Genomic DNA, 18866 nt, shown 5'->3' with positions numbered 1-18866 from the left:
CGCCAAACATCACATTGCAAAATTTACCCACCAACAACGTACATTGCCCAAAACCTTGTAACCACCCCACGAAACAACTATTTAAACTTTTCAGCCATAGCCCAACTTTATCAAAACCCAACAACCTTCATGTCCCAGCTGACCAAGAACGCCCAAATTCCGCCACCCAGAAAAGAGGGGGAAAGGAATTACCCTCCTCTCTTTCTGCCCCCCAAAACCGACCAACCAACGAACCAGAACCTCAACCTAAGAAATTTTGAATCTTCAAACACCTGGAGAGCACCTCTCGCAATTCCAAAAGATATAAATCCATCCCTATACGAGATAAGTGAACACCATCGCCGCGAAAGAATTCCACATTGTCATACCGGATGTCCTTATGGGACACCCGCCCAAAACCCAGATCTCTACAAAAACGGGAAACCTCCAGATTCAACTTCCGTCGCGCCTTATCAACCGCCCTAGGCTTGATCGCACCCCTCCAGGTTCTTCTAGGGACCAATTCTGTCCACAAAACATGGCAACCCGCCCATTGTTGACGAATAAGAGAAAGATCCTTCTTCATTGCTCTCAATAAAACCACTCCCTTCACTCCACAAAGGTCATTCTCCCCAAGGTGCAAGAGCAACACGTCAGGACAAACACCTCCCACCAACCAAGAATTCAATGCTGGGATAAGCTCCCTCCAAATCATACCTCCCTTCCCCTTCCACACAACATTAAAAAGACGAGAATTAAAACCAAGGGTGGAACCAAAATAGCTTCTTATAGCTTGATCCTCCGCGCGCCTAATGAAGGAATGTCCCACTATCCAGATCGTCATGACAGTAGAACGGGGGCCGGCCACTGAACCTGAAAAAGAAAAGCAGCATCAAATTCAAGAAAAATTATCAACCGCAGGCGCCACAACAGGATCAGTCCGCACATAGCGCCTAAAACAGTTGGAGGACCATCGCCCCAAAGACATAATGTCCTGCTGCGACCAACCCCTGTTATGAGCTTCTGTTGCTGCTCCAATCCTGAAGGAATGCGTACCATACTGTGTCTCATCCAACCCCAAGAATCGCAGCGCTTTACGCAAAACCATGCGCAGTTGGTACTCAGTCACCCTGGAACCATCCATATGTCGGAAAACAGGGCCCTCTAAGGCGGCCCCCGAACAGTCCCTCAAACGCCTGGCCCACCTAAAAGGACACGTCTCAGAAGGGGAAGAAGCTTCCAACCAAATGCCCCTCCCTTTGCTGTGTTGATCAGTTTTCGCCCGAGCCAACCAGACGTGCAACCCCATCTCCAAAAATCGAACATTCTCCCACCCCACCCCAAGAGCAACTTTCGACCCCAGCAACTCAGAAACTCTGAAAGCCCCAAAAAACATCCAAACCATAAGAGTAGAAAACAGACAAACCTCAAACTCATTCAAACAAACTGAGGACAAAACCTGCAAAACTCGGGCTAACGTCTGCCAAGACAAAGGTCGGCGAACCATATGTACCCTACCCCTCTCCCTGGACCAACCTTCCAGCATGCGCTTACCCACCTCCCCAGCCGAAGGAGAATAGCCCCACAGTAATTTGCCCATGAACGCAATACCAGCCAATTTTCCAGCAATCGTCACACGTGTCAGGCCCCTGTCTATCAAGTGAAGAATGAATTGTACCACATCTTCAGATCGTCTCCAGCCCGGAGCGCGCCAGTCGGCCCCAGATTCCAAAAACTCTTTCCATGCCAATTCATACGCCGTCCTAGTGGAAAGTGCAAGCGAACCTACCACCAACTGCAAAACCCTGTCTCGCCTACAGTCCACAGATGTTCCGGCATGCGGGTCGGCGTCCTGTCCGCCTCCGAGGCTAGCCCATGGAATCTCTCCCACTGTGAACGAGACAAAGCATCCGCAATGTCATTGTCCACTCCAGGAATGTGTAAGGCCTTAAAACTGATGTCATACCTCAAGCACCCCAACACAAAGACTCGCAAAAGCTTCAAGATGTGAGCATCCTTGGCCGACTGCCGATTGATAATGTCCACCACAGCCTTGTTATCAATTCTAAACAGCACTTTTTTGTGAGCAAGCTCCTGACCCCACAGAGTCAACGCCACCACCACAGGGAAAAGCTCAAGGAAGGCAATACTCCTGCCTCCGTCCTTCCACGCAGCAGGCCACTGTTCAGCACACCATCTGCCCTGCCAGTAAAGACCGAAACCATCACTGCCTGCAGCATCTGAAAAAATTTGGACGTCCCAAATCCAATTCTCTTCTCTGTACAAAGGAATGCCATTGAAAGAGTGTAAAAAGGCTACCCACATCCGCAGATCCTCCTTAACACCGGCTGACAAGCGGACGTGATGGTGAGGCAAAAACTGACCAGACAGGGCTCTACCCAAACGCCTGCAAAAAGTTCGACCTGCCCTGACCACCCTACAAGCAAAATTAAGATGGCCCAGCAGCACCTGAAGTTCCTTCACTGTCACCTTTGCTTTGTTCAACATCACATGTAAGAGGTCCAACATTTTTGCTTTTTTATCCACCGGTAAGCGTGCTTCCATGACATTAGAATCAATTTCAATCCCCAAAAAGGACATGGTCGCACAGGGGCCCATTGTCTTTTCGGGTGCCAAGGGCACACCTAAAAATTCCATCAGCGTTTGAAATGTCCGCAAAGCAGTCAGGCATGCAGAGGAATTGGGAGCGCCTACAAAAAAGAAATCATCCAGGTAGTGAGTCACAAGCTGGTGTCCTGACGTGTCGATGAAAAACCATTGGAGAAACGTGCTAAAGGTCTCAAATAGCGCACAGGACATGGAACAACCCATTGGAAGAGCCTTATCAACATACCACTTTCCTTGAAATTGAATCCCCAAGAGATCCCAATCCTCAGGATGTACAGGCAATAAACGAAATGCAGATTTGATGTCACACTTTGCCATTGCCGCACCCGTGCCGGCAGATACAACCAGGGCCATGGCCACATCCACTGAAGAATAAGACACAGAGGCAGCCTCACCATCAATGAAATCGTTAACTGAGGAGCCCTCCGGCCATGACAAATGTTGTATCAAACGAAATTGCCCAGGCTCTTTCTTAGGAACCACACCAATTGGGGAGACAATAAGATTTTCCAAGGGCCAATCATCAAAAGGACCCGCCATCCTTCCCTCACGCACTTCCTTATCCAATTTGTCTTGTACCACCTCTGGATGTTCACTGGCTGACAAAAGATTCTTTGACCACCGCCGCAACCGCGGCCCGGTGTAACCAAGACGAAAACCCTCCTGAAAACCCCTCAACAATAACTTAGCCGCTTCAACATTCCCATAACCCTTCAGAGCCACAGCCAAGTGAAAAGGATTAACTGGCGTATGAGCCTTTGGGCCCAGTTCCAGAAGTGTGTTTCCCTCCCCTGTGAGGTTGAGGCTGCTGTGCAGGCGCAGGGGCATTGGCTGACTGATGTGACCACTGCCTGCCCCTTGTAACCCGCGGCCCCCAACACCTGGACAGTGGGTGTGTTCTACCACACTGGGAGCATTCGTGTCTGAATTTGCAATACTCTCTCGGGCAGTATCCTCTGTTAAAATCCCAACAGGTCCCATCGGCAGGTTGAACTGACGCAGCTGCACCCACCCCTCCCCGAGTGGGCTTACCCTGAAAGGGCCGTGAAGGTAATGGATAACCACTAGCTGTGAAAATCGTGTTACCACCCGCTGATGCACCCATAGTGTGTTGCCACAGGTCATTATCTAACTCCCCCCATTTAGCTTCAGGATCCCAAGCCATCCGAGCCCTGAATTCCTCATCGTACTGTGACCAGGCATAACCACTACCAGTAATCTGCGCCTTTCTAATGACGTCCATATACTTAAACAAGGCCACACAGCGCTCAGGGAATTTCTCACAGTACACGCTAGCATATATAAGAAATGCCGCAGTCCAATTTTCGATAGTCAGAGGAACCTTAGGGCGCTTGGCCAACTCGTACTCCTCCTCCTTAGACCCCTCTTTAGACCTAACTTCCCTATGTAAGAGTTTCAATAATTCCACGTACTCCCCTTTCCAAATCCTCTCCTTAGTGGACAGCATTAAATGAGCGCCCAACGGTTTTGTGACGCCCATGTAAGGCAACTTCTTTATTTTAAGCTCCTTGCTTTGTGGTGGATCCTTACCTACCTCCACGGGCTCCGTAACAGTCCCGGAATCCACCTTAGAACCCACACCCCCGTCACCCGTGCCCACTCCCTGATCCTTAACATAACGACCCTTGTGGAGTTTAAGATCCACACCCTCTGCAGACGGATCCCCCCCCGTACCAACAGAAACCATCAACGGCTTGTCCCGTGGACCAGCAAGCTCACCTGGATTCAATAAAGGCAGTTGGGCCGGCCTCTCTCTCCATGTCATCTGTCCAACATCGTCGCCTGACCGAGGAACCCTCACCGCGGGGCCGCTCTCCCGTGTTGGTCTGGAGACTGTAGTTCTCGGACGCACCACCACCGGTGCCTGCAAAACATCATCAGAAGCGTGAAAAAGCCCCCCCCTTGCACCCTCAGCACGTATCTCGCCCTCCTCAGGGCTCTCCTCATCGTAATCCAAAACCAAAGATTCCTCCAACCTAGGAGGGGCCAACACTTTTGACGGACTTCTGAAACCAACCTGGGCCTTACCAGCCCTTACGGACACCTGAGACGGGGGAGCCGACTGAACCCGCCTGTACTCCCCCGAACTTTGACCAGTTTTATACAGTTTAACCAAAGATGAATCCCTTCGTTGATGAGAAGAAACACTGGGGGCCAGCGAGGACGCGCCGGTCCTGCTTCTGCCAACCCCGCCGACATCCAAAGAACCTGACAATGGGGCCAGCGAGGACGCGCCTGGTCCGCTTCTGCCAACCCCACCTATACCTGTAGAAAAAGAAGTTGGGGCCAGCGAGGACGCGCCCGACCTGCTTCTGCTGACCGCGCCGAGATCCAGAGAGGAGGACGTTGGGGCCAACGAGGTCGCGCCTGACCTGCTTACGTTGACCGCGCCGGGGTCCCTCGCCGGTACGGGGTATGCCGCGCCAGGCTCCACCCTCCCTTCTCCTCGGTGCAAGCGGGCCGCACTCCACCCTACCAAGTCTGCCTCTCCACGACGCTCTCCGACCTGCAATGAAAAAGGCTGAACTGATGTGCCGGGACCCTTACTACCAGAACGGGCAAAACTGCCAACACCACTAGCCATACAAAAACTAGAATCCTGAAACTGCACCGGACCAACCTCCCGAGAAACAGACCTCCTTGAGAGAACCATCACCACTACTCCAGTCCAACAACTCCTGCACAATCTTAGACGCAGACCCCAACGCCCGTCCACCCTGCCCCTTCTGCTGAACATCAGAGCGGGGCTGTTCCATCCTCCCAAGCGATCTGCCCCTGACAGGTAACCCTGGAAAACTCAAAGTGCCCCCAAAACCACTCCGCATATCAGTCCCCTGGAGGGGCTCAGCCCTGCTTGCATCACGAACCCCCTCCGCCCATGAAGGAAAAACATCCAAACCCTCCCAAGACCTAGCACCCACCTGCCTATCACCACTGCCATGAACAGAAGGAAAAACCCCCATTTCCCCCGCAGGATCCATAAACCCCCCACTCGACTCAGAGACAACAGCAGTGCTAGACAACATACCAACACCAGCCTCCTGACCTTGCAACACAGCCTTCTCCCTCCTCTCAACCTGCGCCCATTCCCCCTCCCCCACAGAACCACTGAGCACTGAATAAACCTCTCCACGATCAGATACAGGGGGGGAAAACAACAGGGGACTATAAGGTACAAAAACCTCCCCCGCCCCTAACTGTCCAGGCTGAGCCTCAACACCTTCAGGCAAATGCGGCCCAGAAACGCGAGCTGGCGTATACACTCTGTCACTCCCAAGCCCCCTGCCAGCCTCAGGCAAATCCGCCTCCCGATCAGTACCAATTGCCCCCAAAACCGAGCGTTCCAAAGCCACAGTAGTCGGTACTGCCGACGGTAAAATATCTTCAATATTGGCGCGCTGCGCACTCGCGTCATGCGCGCCAACCGCCGTCACCGCATCCACCAATTCCTCGGCCTGACCGACGGAGACAGAAGCGGAACGCTTTCTGCCTCCCCGCTTGACGGCCCGCTTGCCTCTGGCAGCGGGGACCGAAAGCGAACGTTGCGGCGGCCCCACTGCAAGCGGAGGAGCCGAAGCCTCACCCTCCCCTAAACCCGCCTCCCGCCGAACAGCCGCCACAAAATCCACATGCGCCACACCTCCAGGGGCCGCTTTTCTAGCACGCTGGCGGCCCCTGTCACTTACCCCTTCCCGGCGGGATTTCTTAGGCGACGCGCAAGCCGCGACCACTGCAGCAACCCGAGCCGAGGCCTGTCGCCGAGGACGCGACGGCCCAGTCACATCCCCCAGAACCAAATCCAGGCGTCCCGCTTCGCTCAAGAGGCGGATCGCCTCCAAAACGCGATAATCCTCCCCAGACATGACAAAGTCGGAATATAAAACACCACACGAAAATTTCCAATTAAGCTATGAACTCCCGGCCACCAGGTCATTCAACCTAAAATGGTGGCCGGGAGGCGGGGCCAAGGGATTATATAGGTGGGCTCCCTCAGTAGGAACCGAGGGAGCCCAAAACCAGCCCAAAAACAGCCCAAGGCTGGCGCTCTGGCACAACCCCCCCCCACTGACCCCTCCCAATCAGCCCGGGGGTGGGGACCTCCCTACGGTCGGCTGCCCCCCCCCCCAAGCCCCCCTTGCGCAGAGCTCCACTCGGAAAGGTTTACCTACAGGAATAATTCACGCATGTGTGCCTTTTGCTGTTTATTTCTTTTCACGCTCATGCCGAGAGCGGTATGTATGTGGGTGTTTTGTGCTGCTATATGGTGGCTTTATTTATGTTTATTTTTATTGTTTCTGGAGTTCAGTGTTTTGACCTTTTTTTCTGTCAGCTCTTCACCAGGACCAAGTCGAGGCAACAACAGCAGCACGTGTCACGCTGCACTGACTGGCTGAAAATACTAACCGAAAAACACAATAGTTGAGGTGATATTCTGTGACAGTTAGTCAACGCGTTCATTCGTCCTAGGAAGGAAAATAATAAAAAATGTTCTCGGTAAGCAGGTTAACGCAAAGAAACCAAAAAGGCAAAAGCGAAATAATTCTCCGTTTTTTTTGGATAAACAATGGAGGATTTTGCGCGCGCATAGGCTTTGAACAGGTCTGTAAAATGTATATTTTTAATCAAATGTGGGACAGTTGGGTACAGTTAAGCTGTTTTCTGGTGATTTTAGAATATTTTAAATAATATTACATTTCCAAACTCGAATTATACTCATTTTTTATATATTTTTTTGCTGATTTTATATAGCGCAAACACGACCCGAAGGTGTTGGAGCGATATACATGAGCATCAATTGCGTTACATAAGGAAACATTCCTTTTTTGGTATTGATGAATGGTGTGCCAATAATATTGTCAGTGTAAAGGAAACATATTTGGCTAAATTGGATGAGAAACATACCAACCCAAGCTAGACATAACAGAAACATGCCGGGTAAGGTTTTTTTTTTTTAAATGTTTTTAAAGAAGGTCGTTCTTCTCAGAATCTTAATAAAAATGTTGGATTTTTTTGGTTGCTTCCATAAAATCTGCATCAGGTATTCCAAGCGTACACCGATATTATGGGAATTGTACCGGACGTGCCAAGGACACAAACTGCACAATCCACAGACTTAAAAAGACACCGGAGTTCTGTGTTCGTAGTATGTTCAGTCCTTTAATAATTCTGGTGCACTCAGCACAGAACCCCCCCTCCCCTTCCATAATATTAGTACCCAGCCACTCAGTGCCAGCAGGATACTCTATGCCAATGCTCGTGGTGCCAGAGGGTTGCCAGCAGCTGTTGATTAAGGTTACCTACCCGCTGAGACAAGTTGGTCCTAATAAGAGAATGGTCATTAACCCCTCAGTGTTGTAGAAAACCAGTACACATACCGCTGACTCCTTCTGGATACCGCTAACCTGCACAGAAGACAGATAATTTTCACGCGATAGTGGGCACGGGTGACCGACCACCACCTTCAGCACACGCTGGACGCCATGTTGGGTGTGTCAGTGGGCGCAGAGGTGTGGCGGTGTCCACTGGACTCCTGGGGGCTCTTACAGAGAGGTAAAGCACGCGGGAGTTCCTACAGTGCTGGGTGAGGGGCGGACAAGGAGAGGCGGCCAGGTAATCTCAGACAAAATATAGAAAAAGAGGGGGGAATACTAATAGCCGAACCCCTTATTTCTGGGGGGCAGGAGGTTCTTAGGGGTGCACCCCGCTCATGATGTCCTGACTCATATTTCGACTTTTAAGATTAGGGCATTTTAAGTAACGTGTTACGCTATTCTATATTGTGTTTATTGTAGTGTGTCGTCATTGCTAATATTGCCACCCTACTCTTGTCCTACATCATCCAAATAAAATAATGACGTTCTCTGTAGTAGGGCGCTCGCTTTCATTTTTACCAGCTGTTTTGGTCTTTGTTCATTTGCTTCAAGTTGTTTTCACGTCATGGAAGTGATATATTAAAATTATATCAATACGTCAAGATGTATACAAATCGCCTTATTAAAAACAAAGAAACAAACAGTGGACACGTGAAATTGAAGAAAGTGGATGAAATCCTATTAAACACTGTTATGTACATATGTCGTCATATTTCTTTTGTCGTTGTTTGTAATAAGTGAGACCCCCTGGCTCCATACCTGCTCTCAGGTTGAGCTGTGCCCACAGTGTGTGTTTTGTGGTGCCCTTTTCTGTATGAAGAAGTGTGCACTAGTGAGGCACGGGGAGGCAGTGGAGAGAGGTCACAATCGCACTGAGGGTGTATGGAGAGACGGTTTCACAGTCATGCTGCAAGATGGCTGTGTGTGTGGGATCAGCACCACTGACCTCTCTTGTGATTTTTTGGTCACAGGATCAAATCCAAGCACACGACAGCCCTCCATGCTTCCCCGGTCGGCACACTGAGCTGGATTAAAGCGGATAACCGATATTTAGTACTACAGCGCCTAACATCGACAGAAGCGCTAGGTTAAATCCACATAATGGATACAGAGAGCCACGGGTCGGCATTTGCTAGTGGGATGGTCGAGAAGAGTCTGCAAGGTGGCATGCAGGTGGCTGCCCGACTGTAGAGCTGAATTCTCTTCTCACCCCGGGTGCCCACGCAGTGCCAGCCAAGGGAATGCAGAGAAGGGGTCATCCCCTCGTTCTCCAAATGGCGCGTTTTCCTTTGCATACACGAGATGCTGCTCAAACAGATAATGCCCGCGTTGTGAGGGCTTCTTTTCTTTAACACTGGAGAGAACAGTCAAGGCGGGTTGGTTATTTCCTGTCTCCCCCGAAGATGCTGATTTCGAAAACGCCCCCCATCGGAGCAGTGCCCTGGCAGTGGCATCAGATGCCAGATGGCACCCCCCAATAGCAAGCGATTCCATCCTTTACATTGATCCTACGGCGCATCGGTGCGCATACTTTTTTAAAGTCGTCTGTTTCCTCAGCCACAGGTGAGGCTGCAGAACCCGCACACATGGGGTTACACTCGTGCCCCCACACCTCAGGCGGGGTCTGGAGCTGACAGCGGTCCAGGGACATCGGTTCCAATCCTGGCTTCTGTGTGCGCCGGTGTTGTGTGATCTCGGGCACATTGCTCTGTCTCCCCGTTCATGGGTCGTCTGACAAGCACTTGGAATGGGGTTGTATTCTGATGTTAGGCTTGAATGCACACCTGTGCATCACACAGTAAGGATCGGGGAACAGAGCACATCCTCGGCGTGATCTGGGGCCCGTGTTGGTCAGAGCCCCCAGGCTCCTTTGATCTCTCTTAGGGAGGGCGATGGGGGCGGGCTCCGCACAGGTGAATCCGAAAGCTTCTTCTTTGGCACAGACACGTGATGTCAGGTAGAGGTGGGAGGGGAGGGAGGAGGAACCATTAAAGACATTGCAGGTTTCCTGTTGCGGGTACAGCCAGGCACACTGGCAGCAGCAGAGGAAGGGAGCGGGTCGCTGCTGCAGGCTCCAGGGCACAGGGCTTCACCCCCTCCACTCCCTGGCACCCCAGCCCTAGTCTACCTTAACACCAAAGGGTCCCCTGTCACCTCCTCCAGCGGTCACAGCTCCTGTCTGAAGCCCCCTCACATCCCGTGGGGGCGCTGACCCCCTGCCCTCACCATGTCCGGGGCCCCCGGAGAGCCCTTCGACGACCAGGACTGCATCTGCTCCTACGGGATGAAGCTGACCTGGGACATCAACGACCCCAGGCTGCCGCAGGTGAGTGAGGCGGGCTGTGTGCCGAGGGTCACCGCAGCCCACAGGGGCAGCCGAGACTAAGCAAGCTGCACCGATGCATGCACGTGTGCCGAGGTCTACCGGGGAGGGGGGGGGGGGGGGGGTGAAAGTGGCAGCCGGGACTACTCCAAGCAAGCTAGGTCTGCCGAGGGTCACCGTGCCCAGAGTGGCATCCGAGACTACTAAAAGCAAGCTAGGTGTGCAGAGGGTCACCGGTGCCCAGAGGGGCCACCCGAGGCTAGTAGAAGCAAGCAGCACCGAGCCATTTCCTCGCAGAAGAGCTGAGGCAGTGCGCACAGGGGTGCACAGGTACAACAGCAAGTGCATCTGGCAGTGACTGCAGCCAACTATAAATCTAGAAGTCAACATAGGTACTTAAGGCATGACACATCACAGTGAAGCCATTACTATTTTGTTGTTGATGTTGCTTTTTTTAAAACACACTTTGGTAACGAAATAGAGGGAGAGCTATGGCGGGCTTGTGCGCAAGTACATATACGAATAAAGAGCGAGGCTTGATAAAAAAAATCCTGAAGTAAAACACGCATAGGTTACATATGCAACCTCCACACTGAAGTCACCCATTCAAATTTTTCTCACTGCATACGGCTTTCAGCATCAACATGAACCCCATTCTCTCGGGGTTCCAATTCATTTATTGAGTAATAAGGCGGAGGGTGGTGAGGTGGTGGGGGGTTGGCATCCTTCTTATATCTTTTAAACCTTTCATTTTCTTGCTCTGGGTCAGATGACAAATGAGCACTGGTCCCCTAAAATGGGTGCAGACGTCACCATCTGCCCTGTTGAAACACGGAGTTAATTGCCTTGCAGTACGAAATCACGTGTATTTTCGTTATCTATTCGCTCCATAAGTTACTTACAATCTTTATTTCCAGCCATATATGTACAAAGACACGGATGCTTACCCTAACCAGGGCTTTAAGTGGGCCGGGTCCTGCCAGTGCGCAGCACCAGCAGTTCTAAAAAGAAGGTGCCGTGATGGGTGAGTCCCTACGGGGGCTCTTCATGTGTACCCTCAGGGTGTAAAAACCCACAAAAAACCTTAACTCTGCAATAGTACAACCCGTCACTGCCTTTGATGTAACGTCAAGGAGCCTCGTTTTTGAGTTTTATATAGCGCAATCCTGGAGCGCTGTACATAAGCACCAGTTACATACACAAGAACATATTCATTTTTTTAACCACATGACGTCATGCTCGAACCTGTTTTCTCAGCTCGAAGGTCGGCTGCTCAAGACTTACGCCACAACCTCTCCTACAAATGCAGGTAGCATTTTCATTACTCTATACAACGACGTGAGAGTTGGTGCTTATTTTTTATATGCACCTTATATCCATTGACAGAGCCAATAGTCCCGGCCTGGCGGCTTGTTGTAGGTGTAATTTTCCTTTTTGTGTTATACACACCAGGATGAATGGACAGAAGCAGCAAAGTAACAGTCGGACACCAGATTTGTAGCTTGTGTTTTAAGCCACGCCCTTAAATATAGCGGCCACGTCCATTTGAGAGACACCCAGTTTTCTCAACTCACTTAAACCTCTGCTCATAACTAAGGTCCATAGAAAGGGTAAAGGTGGGCTAGCCGGGCTAAAAATTCGAACTCTAAGCCGTGATGCCTTCTATTGGCTAAACTTAAATTAAAGTAAATATGTCGAAGAAGCCCTATCATAAAGTTATCCTCCGTTAGATCACCTGACAGAAAGGCATGAACAATGAGTATATTGCAGGCTTGCAATAAAATGCAGGACACTCGCCGCCAACCGCTTCAAAATGTATTCTTACATTTCAGTTGAAGTTTTATACATTGTGGACCAGGCGTTCGCTGACGTCATGGGCATTTACACACGTGAAGAGAATCCCCAAGTGTACTGAGGCCAGAAAGGGAATTTACTACTGATGGTTGCTAGAAATAACACAAATGTCTCTTTCCCGACAGACGCAGACCCACAGCCACCCCCGTCTAAGTGCACGTTTGCCTGTTCTGAAAGTGTGTTGTGTGGAGAGGCTGTGGCGGAGTGTGGACTGTAGTCGGGTTGTAACAAGGAGACACGCGCCTGAAAATGAAACAAGCGCCCGGGCAGGAGCGTCTTTCAATGTTTTTTACATTTTTTTTTAATGCAGGATTTATCTAGCGCGAGATCGACCCGAAGGTATTGGAGGGCTTTACACGAGCACCTGTTACGTTACACAAGTCCACGTTTCACTTTAAGCCCTCCTTAAGGCGCTTTGGTCGTAGAAAGAAGCGGTGCTGAGAGGCATAAAGTCGTCAATCGTATTTTATACCGTCGCTGCCTCTAAAGTAGCTCCCACCGATCATCTTCTAACAACAGTTTTTTTCTGGACCCGTCCCGTTGTACACTGTAAATTATACTAATCGTAATCATCGCGATACAAAGGAAGTCATAGTGACATTGTCAGTGTCCAGTTATATTAATTGTCATGGGTGCAGGAAATGTGTGTAATCAGGTCCGGAGCGCTGGCAGATGTTGCACCATGTAAACTCTATGTAGCATAACAAATACATAGATGTGCGTGTATGTATATATATATATATATATATATATATATATATATATATATATATATATATATATATGTGTGTGTGTATATATATGCATACACATGTTTACATACATATACGTGTGTACACACACACACATATATATATATTATATTTATATAATGACAGTGTCAGTAGCTGTTCGTATGTTCTTCCTCTGAAATGAGAATCGGACCGCACAATTGGAGTGTCCTGTGTCTGCAATCATGGAAGGACAGCCCCAAAAATGAAATACAAAGCATTCTTTTGATTAAAAAATTCTGCAGTTACGAAATGCTAATATCTTTTTATTCAAATGCAACCTAGGCATGGAGGATGTGGTGAGCCCCTCCTCGTACCCCACCACCAAAGCTGCAGAATTCACCAGCAAACCACACGGAAAAACACAGGCACTCCATCTTGCCGCTAATTCATTTATCAAACCCCTTTCATTTGAAACTGTTATTGATTGCTTAAAATGTTTAACTCTAACTGTATGTATATATAAAGGTACATCTATATATACACATGTATAAATGTATATGTGCACATGCTATATAGATATACACACAACAGCATCCAAAGATAAAAAAGCCTTTAAGGATTGTTTTTGTGCAGGAAGGTACTCCTTCCTGCACAAAAACAATCCTCCCAACACGCAAAATCTTGCAAGGGTGCCTGCATTGGCACTAGGTTGCCAAAATGGTGACAGGGCAGTGGGCAAGGACAGGAATGCACCCTATGGGCTAAATAAGGCATATTCCTGCCCTTTCACTTTGACGTAGGACTAAGGGAGAGGATGTGATCCTATGGCTAGAGCAGCCAACCTCAACTCTGGTGAACCAGGTAAGAGTCTTGGCAGTGACGCTCAACATCCTGTGAGTCTGGGCAAGCCACTTAATCTCCTCGTGCCTACCAAAAATAAATGTGTCCTTGTGTAACGCAACAGGTGCTCATGTAGAGCGCTTTGATACCCAAAACCTTCGGGTCAAGTTCACGCTTTCTAAAACTCTGTAAAAAAAAAATGTGCTGCAAGGTGACTTACTGTGCCGCCATGTGTCAAAACCCCATAAATGAGGCCCTTGGTGTCTACAAAGCTTGAACTGCACCTGAAAAAATGATTGGAAAATATGCCCAAACTTCCTCAACACTATTCAAAGGATATTTAGACCCAAACAGATCCTGCAACGACAGTCCATTAATCGATATCCTTCTTACTTTTACATGTAAAACTATTTTAGCTAACTAGAAGAACACAGCCATCACCTCCTTCTGCCCCTGGCTAAACTGGGCCTAGTTTCTGAGCAGGGCCAACGACACATCATTGCAACACTCCTCCTGGATTTTTGGCAATACACCTACCAGGAACTCCCTTGATAACGATTTTGCCGCCTCTAAACCCCTGTGGAACCCTACTAGAAGATCCACCCCCATACTCCTGCACACCTTTCCTCTCTTGTATGGGTACAAACATGAGAAGTATTTAGAATTGATAACACCGCCTTACACATCCCTGTGCCGAAATCTTAGATATCCGAAATACACCTCCATCTACTTGCTCTAAGATCTCCTTGGATTTAATCCATTGATACATGTGTTTTGATCCCATGCCTACTAGTGTCCCATCCTTTTCTCTTCATTTTACTCCTCTCATTTCATTATACATCATACCATATCTCTTATGTGTTTATCTAGATACCATATGTTGTTTTGCTCTCATTTGTCAACTGTTGCCTGGATTTCACTCTGTAAACTAGTCCTTCAGTTCACAATCAACCCTCCAGGGTTCTACGCATCAGAACTGTACATCTTGAAATTGACCCTTGTGTTACCTGATTGTTCTTTTTCTTACTGTTCATTTGTTTATGAAAATCTGCACAATAAAACACTCCTGACATTTTCTGAAAAAGGCGCTGAAATATTGAGTCTAAAATGCTGAACGATGCCAGTTAAGCAGTAGTTGCATTTATATATCCCTTTTTTTACTGTAATGATTTTAATTAATTGTACAGTTAATAAATAAATTCAAATATATCCCTGAAGAGGCGCAGAAGTGCTCTATGGTTGGAAAGCAGGTTACTTATGGGAGCTACATGTATGAAATAGTCTGCGTGTGTATATGTGCCATAGTGTGTATGTAGTGTAAGGATATGCCTTTGTTTCTGTCTTCGGGCCTATGGAGCTAAAAACCACAACAGAGCGCTGTATAAAAACTTTTTATTCTAACTTTACTGCGTTTGTGTAGCTCATTCCCACCCTTTGTAAGGCCCAAAGCGCTTTCGAACTCACAACTCATTGTCAGTTGTGCTATGTCGTATACCATGTTCTGATGGTTTCACACTTTTCAACTTGAGTTAAGGTTTTTAGAGCGCTATAATGCAATTTCTTAAATGCTTTTGAGATTTTATATTTTCTTAATTTAAAGATTAATTTTTTCAAGTCTTCTAATGAGTGTATTTAATAAAGTGCCTTCTTATATAATTGATTAATTTTTGCACATACAGATGTGTTCATCCCAAATGCATTTTTTCTTTCACACTCTCTCAGGGGTGGATTGCACACAGTGAGATGCATTTTTCCTTAGTTTGTGCGTTCACTTTCCACACGTTCATAAATATAATATAAGTTTCTCCAAAGGTACTTTATGGGATGTGCATTTTTATCTTTACACTTCCGTTTGGTGGTTGGAATTACCATTCATCCCAGGAATGTATATTCGTTAGACCAGGTGGATAATTCTTTAACTGAGTATACATTCGATGTCACTCCAACATTATAGAAAAGGTGTACCTAAATAAAAGGCTTCTATGTTATTTCACGAAAACCAGGATACCTTTTATTTTGCATTTCCAAACTACAACCACAAAGAAACCATATTATAGCTGCAGCTAAAAAATCTCTGACATTTATTACAGATATTTTCTGAACAAATCATTCAGTGTATTGCGTTGACGAGCATGTCCTAAAAATACCCTTCCCGCTACATTTAAACCACATTTTAAACACTGGAATGCTCAACCAATTTTTTTTTTAATACAATGTTTCACTTGCAAAAGCGCGTCATTTCTACCCAGATATTCGAAACTGTGGCTCACTCTTGGGGGTCAGACGTTGCCAAGTTGAGACATGCATGTTTTTTTGTATATGTAGGGGAACATGTCATCTTATTTAACTAGAAATATATCAGTTCCGTATATAATAAAAGAGTCACAAATAACGCGAACACTTAAGTGCAATTTTCACTGTGCCGGGGCACGCGGTAAAGCTACACAGTCACTGAAAATTCGGAACACTAAGCTTTCCCATCTGGCTGCCTGATGTTTCATATATTTATGTGGATGCTTCTTGCCCCCACCAAAATAGAGGGGCGGCAGAGATTTTATAAAATGCGGGGGGGAAACGCGCTTTTCTGTATTTAAAAACGTCATATTTTCCAGATATTATCAGCCCAAATGGTGTTAGGTACTGGGAATTACTTTTCCCCCCACCTTTTTTGTTGAGATTTTAGAAGTATATACTAAAAGCAAAGGCGCAGTTTATAGACATTGGTTGCACAATATCAAACTGGCAAAATGGGCTAGATATATGGGCGCCTTCTTCTCCACATCGCAAATGTCAGCCATCTTAAACTGGAGTAGGTAATATCAGCGAATGTCAATTTAACAGGCCATTCGGGAATCAGCAGACAGGAGTTTACATTTGTACAGATTAAAACACGGTACATTTGTTCAGATTAAAACACGGAAACGCAAATGGCTGGAAGTGACTGCTTCCAGTGCCGTTAAGCAGGACGCATTTTTGCGTTACAAGGAGACATCCATATACCGACGATAAACCCGGGACTGACAGTCTAATTTTCGCTCCTAAAACAGTGGTTCTGTGACCTCACCCCGAAGCGAACCTAACGTGAAAGAAACAATGAGAACATGAGGTAGAACCTGCGCCCTTGTTCTTGGCAGGGACTCGGTACCTGCCCCCATTTACATCCTACGCAAATGTGAACCGTCTGAATTAAAGCTTACACAAACCTGGTAGAAACTCGCCTCTAGGTTAGCCTTCTAATAAAAGTATGACCAGAGCCACTGAGATGAGATGGTTGGGAAGAAGTCGAGTCTCCGCATAATTATGCATTTCCCACACTTGCCACACAATTCACCACTTTATTCAGAATTTTCCATTTTCAACTCTAAAAAGTTGTATCTAACTCCAATGGAACAAAATGTCCCCCCAAATTACTTTTTTTGTTACTGTTGGAGTCATTCACAAAACTTTCCTATGCCATTTCAAAGAAGCCGATTTAGGAGTGTGGCATTTGCAAATGAAACATGATTTTGCCTTTTCCTCAAACTGTCATATTTCACACGCGGCCTAAATGCTAATTTTTAGCTTCAAGAACTTTTTTTGATTTAAACTTTTAAAATCTTTTATTTTTTCTTCATGTGAACGGTTTCCCCTTACGTTTCGTCTTACCACACCCTTCGGTGAACGCGTGGTTGCGCCACCCCTCGCTTCCAGTATCACTTAAAGATGGTTCTTTCAGGTTTAAATAATACGTTTAACAACATATATAATGGCTTTCAGTAACATATGAGGGATGCACTTCAACTTATTTGTGAAAATTCATGAATTTACTTCAAGGGCCTATTCCCAACATTTTCATAGTATTTTTTTCCCGTCCTCTGGCACCCCACTTCGAGTGCCACAGCGTTACAAACATGAGCAAATACTGCACACGCGTGACATATGCACACATAGTCCACAGACGAACACCTGTGCTTACACTTTAGTACATTTAAGCCAACATAAATTGTGCAACTTACACTTTTTTTCCAGCCTGAATTAAGACATAGACCTGGAAGACAGCTCCAGCGCAAGGAAATTCATACCTTAGGCAAAATAAAAGTTTGCCATTTGCGCGCCCGTCCTCTCTGAGAAGTAAGGGTATTTTATCTTTTAGGGCATTTCTTGCAATCGGGCATTATCCTGTGGTACCTCGTGTCCCAATAAGGCAGCTGCCAACGGTGGCCTTACATTAGGTTTCATTGAAGACCACTGACACACTGAGCCCCTCATATGTGGTGCATTTCAAGACCGACTCCCACCTGCTTACGTAATGCGCGCGGGCACAGCCGAAGGTGACGTCAACACGCAGACGTGAGGTTAAAGCCTGACATTGGCGTGGCCGCAGTTTCACTCCCTGTCGCGCGCTCTTGGTTTTTGCTGCTGTCACTCCAGCCTCCCGTGCACATGTTTTGACATTTCCCCATGCTGGTCGGGGGAAGTGAATAAGTGAACCATCTCGCCATAGCCGGCAGGGCTGTCACCCGACGCCTCACCTCACAAGCACACAGGAACCAGAAAGGCCCTAAGGCATGTTAAAGAAAAACATATTTGACACAGGGTAAGTGATCAAACACGGGTATGTTTCATTTGAATTCAGCAAGAAGTGCAATATTTAAGTGTTGTCAAGGGCGGCCTTAACAACACGGGCCTCCCTACAGGGAGGACAACGGACTAATGCTTACTGGAACCGGCACTAGTAAACACATGGTGGACGAATCACAATGCCCATTCCAGGAGTAAAACTTTCGAACATCATGGGTGTAGTAAAATGCAAAGTCTCTCAACTGTTCCCCATCGATGTGGCCTAAGGGCTTGAGCGGTGGGTCTCGAAGCTGGGTGGGGAACCGGGTTGGAGTTTCAGCAGGGATGCTCAACATCCTGTGATTCTGGGCAAACATTAAATCTCCCTGTGCCTAACAAAATGTATGCGTCCATACACTGCAATATCCATAGCCGTCATAAAGGGGACACTGTAAATGTTCAGTATTTGTAAAGTGCGAACAAGTATCCGAGGGAGTCAAGGTACTGGGGACTGTTGGGTAGATTAAACAAGCTATCCTGTCAGATGGTGCTGGCTGATCTGCCGCCAGAGATTGAACCGTGAGCTCCCGTGTTCTG

At 47.6% G+C, this 18866-nt stretch overlaps 2 protein-coding genes across 2 annotated transcripts in view; one reads left to right on the top strand and one right to left on the bottom strand.

The window, feature by feature from the left end:
* Positions 1 to 241: 241 nt before the first annotated feature.
* Positions 242 to 5384, bottom strand: LOC147722724 (uncharacterized). The gene is made up of 3 exons (XM_086967367.1): positions 5249 to 5384; positions 4348 to 4893; positions 242 to 852 (listed from the first exon to the last, which is right to left on the bottom strand). The coding sequence occupies exons 1-3, from the start codon at positions 5382 to 5384 to the stop codon at positions 242 to 244; spliced, it is 1293 nt and encodes a 430-aa protein (XP_086823493.1).
* A 4672-nt stretch (positions 5385 to 10056) lies between these two features.
* GCM2 (GCM transcription factor 2) overlaps positions 10057 to 18866 on the top strand; it is a 72504-nt gene continuing 63694 nt past the window's right edge. Inside the window, exon 1 of the mRNA XM_086966881.1 lies at positions 10057 to 10326. Coding sequence (XP_086823007.1) covers positions 10228 to 10326 — 99 coding nt within the window. The 5' untranslated portion in view covers positions 10057 to 10227. The remainder of the gene's footprint in view (positions 10327 to 18866) is intronic.

This window comes from Lissotriton vulgaris, chromosome 4_1 (assembly GCF_964263255.1).
Source record: "Lissotriton vulgaris chromosome 4_1, aLisVul1.2, whole genome shotgun sequence".
NCBI classification, from domain to species: Eukaryota; Metazoa; Chordata; class Amphibia; order Caudata; family Salamandridae; genus Lissotriton; species Lissotriton vulgaris.
Note: the sequence above shows the minus strand (reverse complement) of the source record. Positions and strands in the feature narration are given on the sequence as shown.

Excerpts from the sequence above, each read along its gene's own strand:
- LOC147722724 (XM_086967367.1), bottom strand. The coding sequence starts at position 5,384 with ATGGAACAGCCCCGCTCTGATGTTCAGCAGAAGGGGCAGGGTGGACGG. Across the intron at positions 4,894-5,248 it reads GGAGGTCTGTTTCTCGGGAG|GTATAGGTGGGGTTGGCAGA; the intron begins GTTGGTCCGGTG and ends CTTTTTCTACAG. Across the intron at positions 853-4,347 it reads ACTGCCTTTATTGAATCCAG|GTTCAGTGGCCGGCCCCCGT; the intron begins GTGAGCTTGCTG and ends TTTCTTTTTCAG.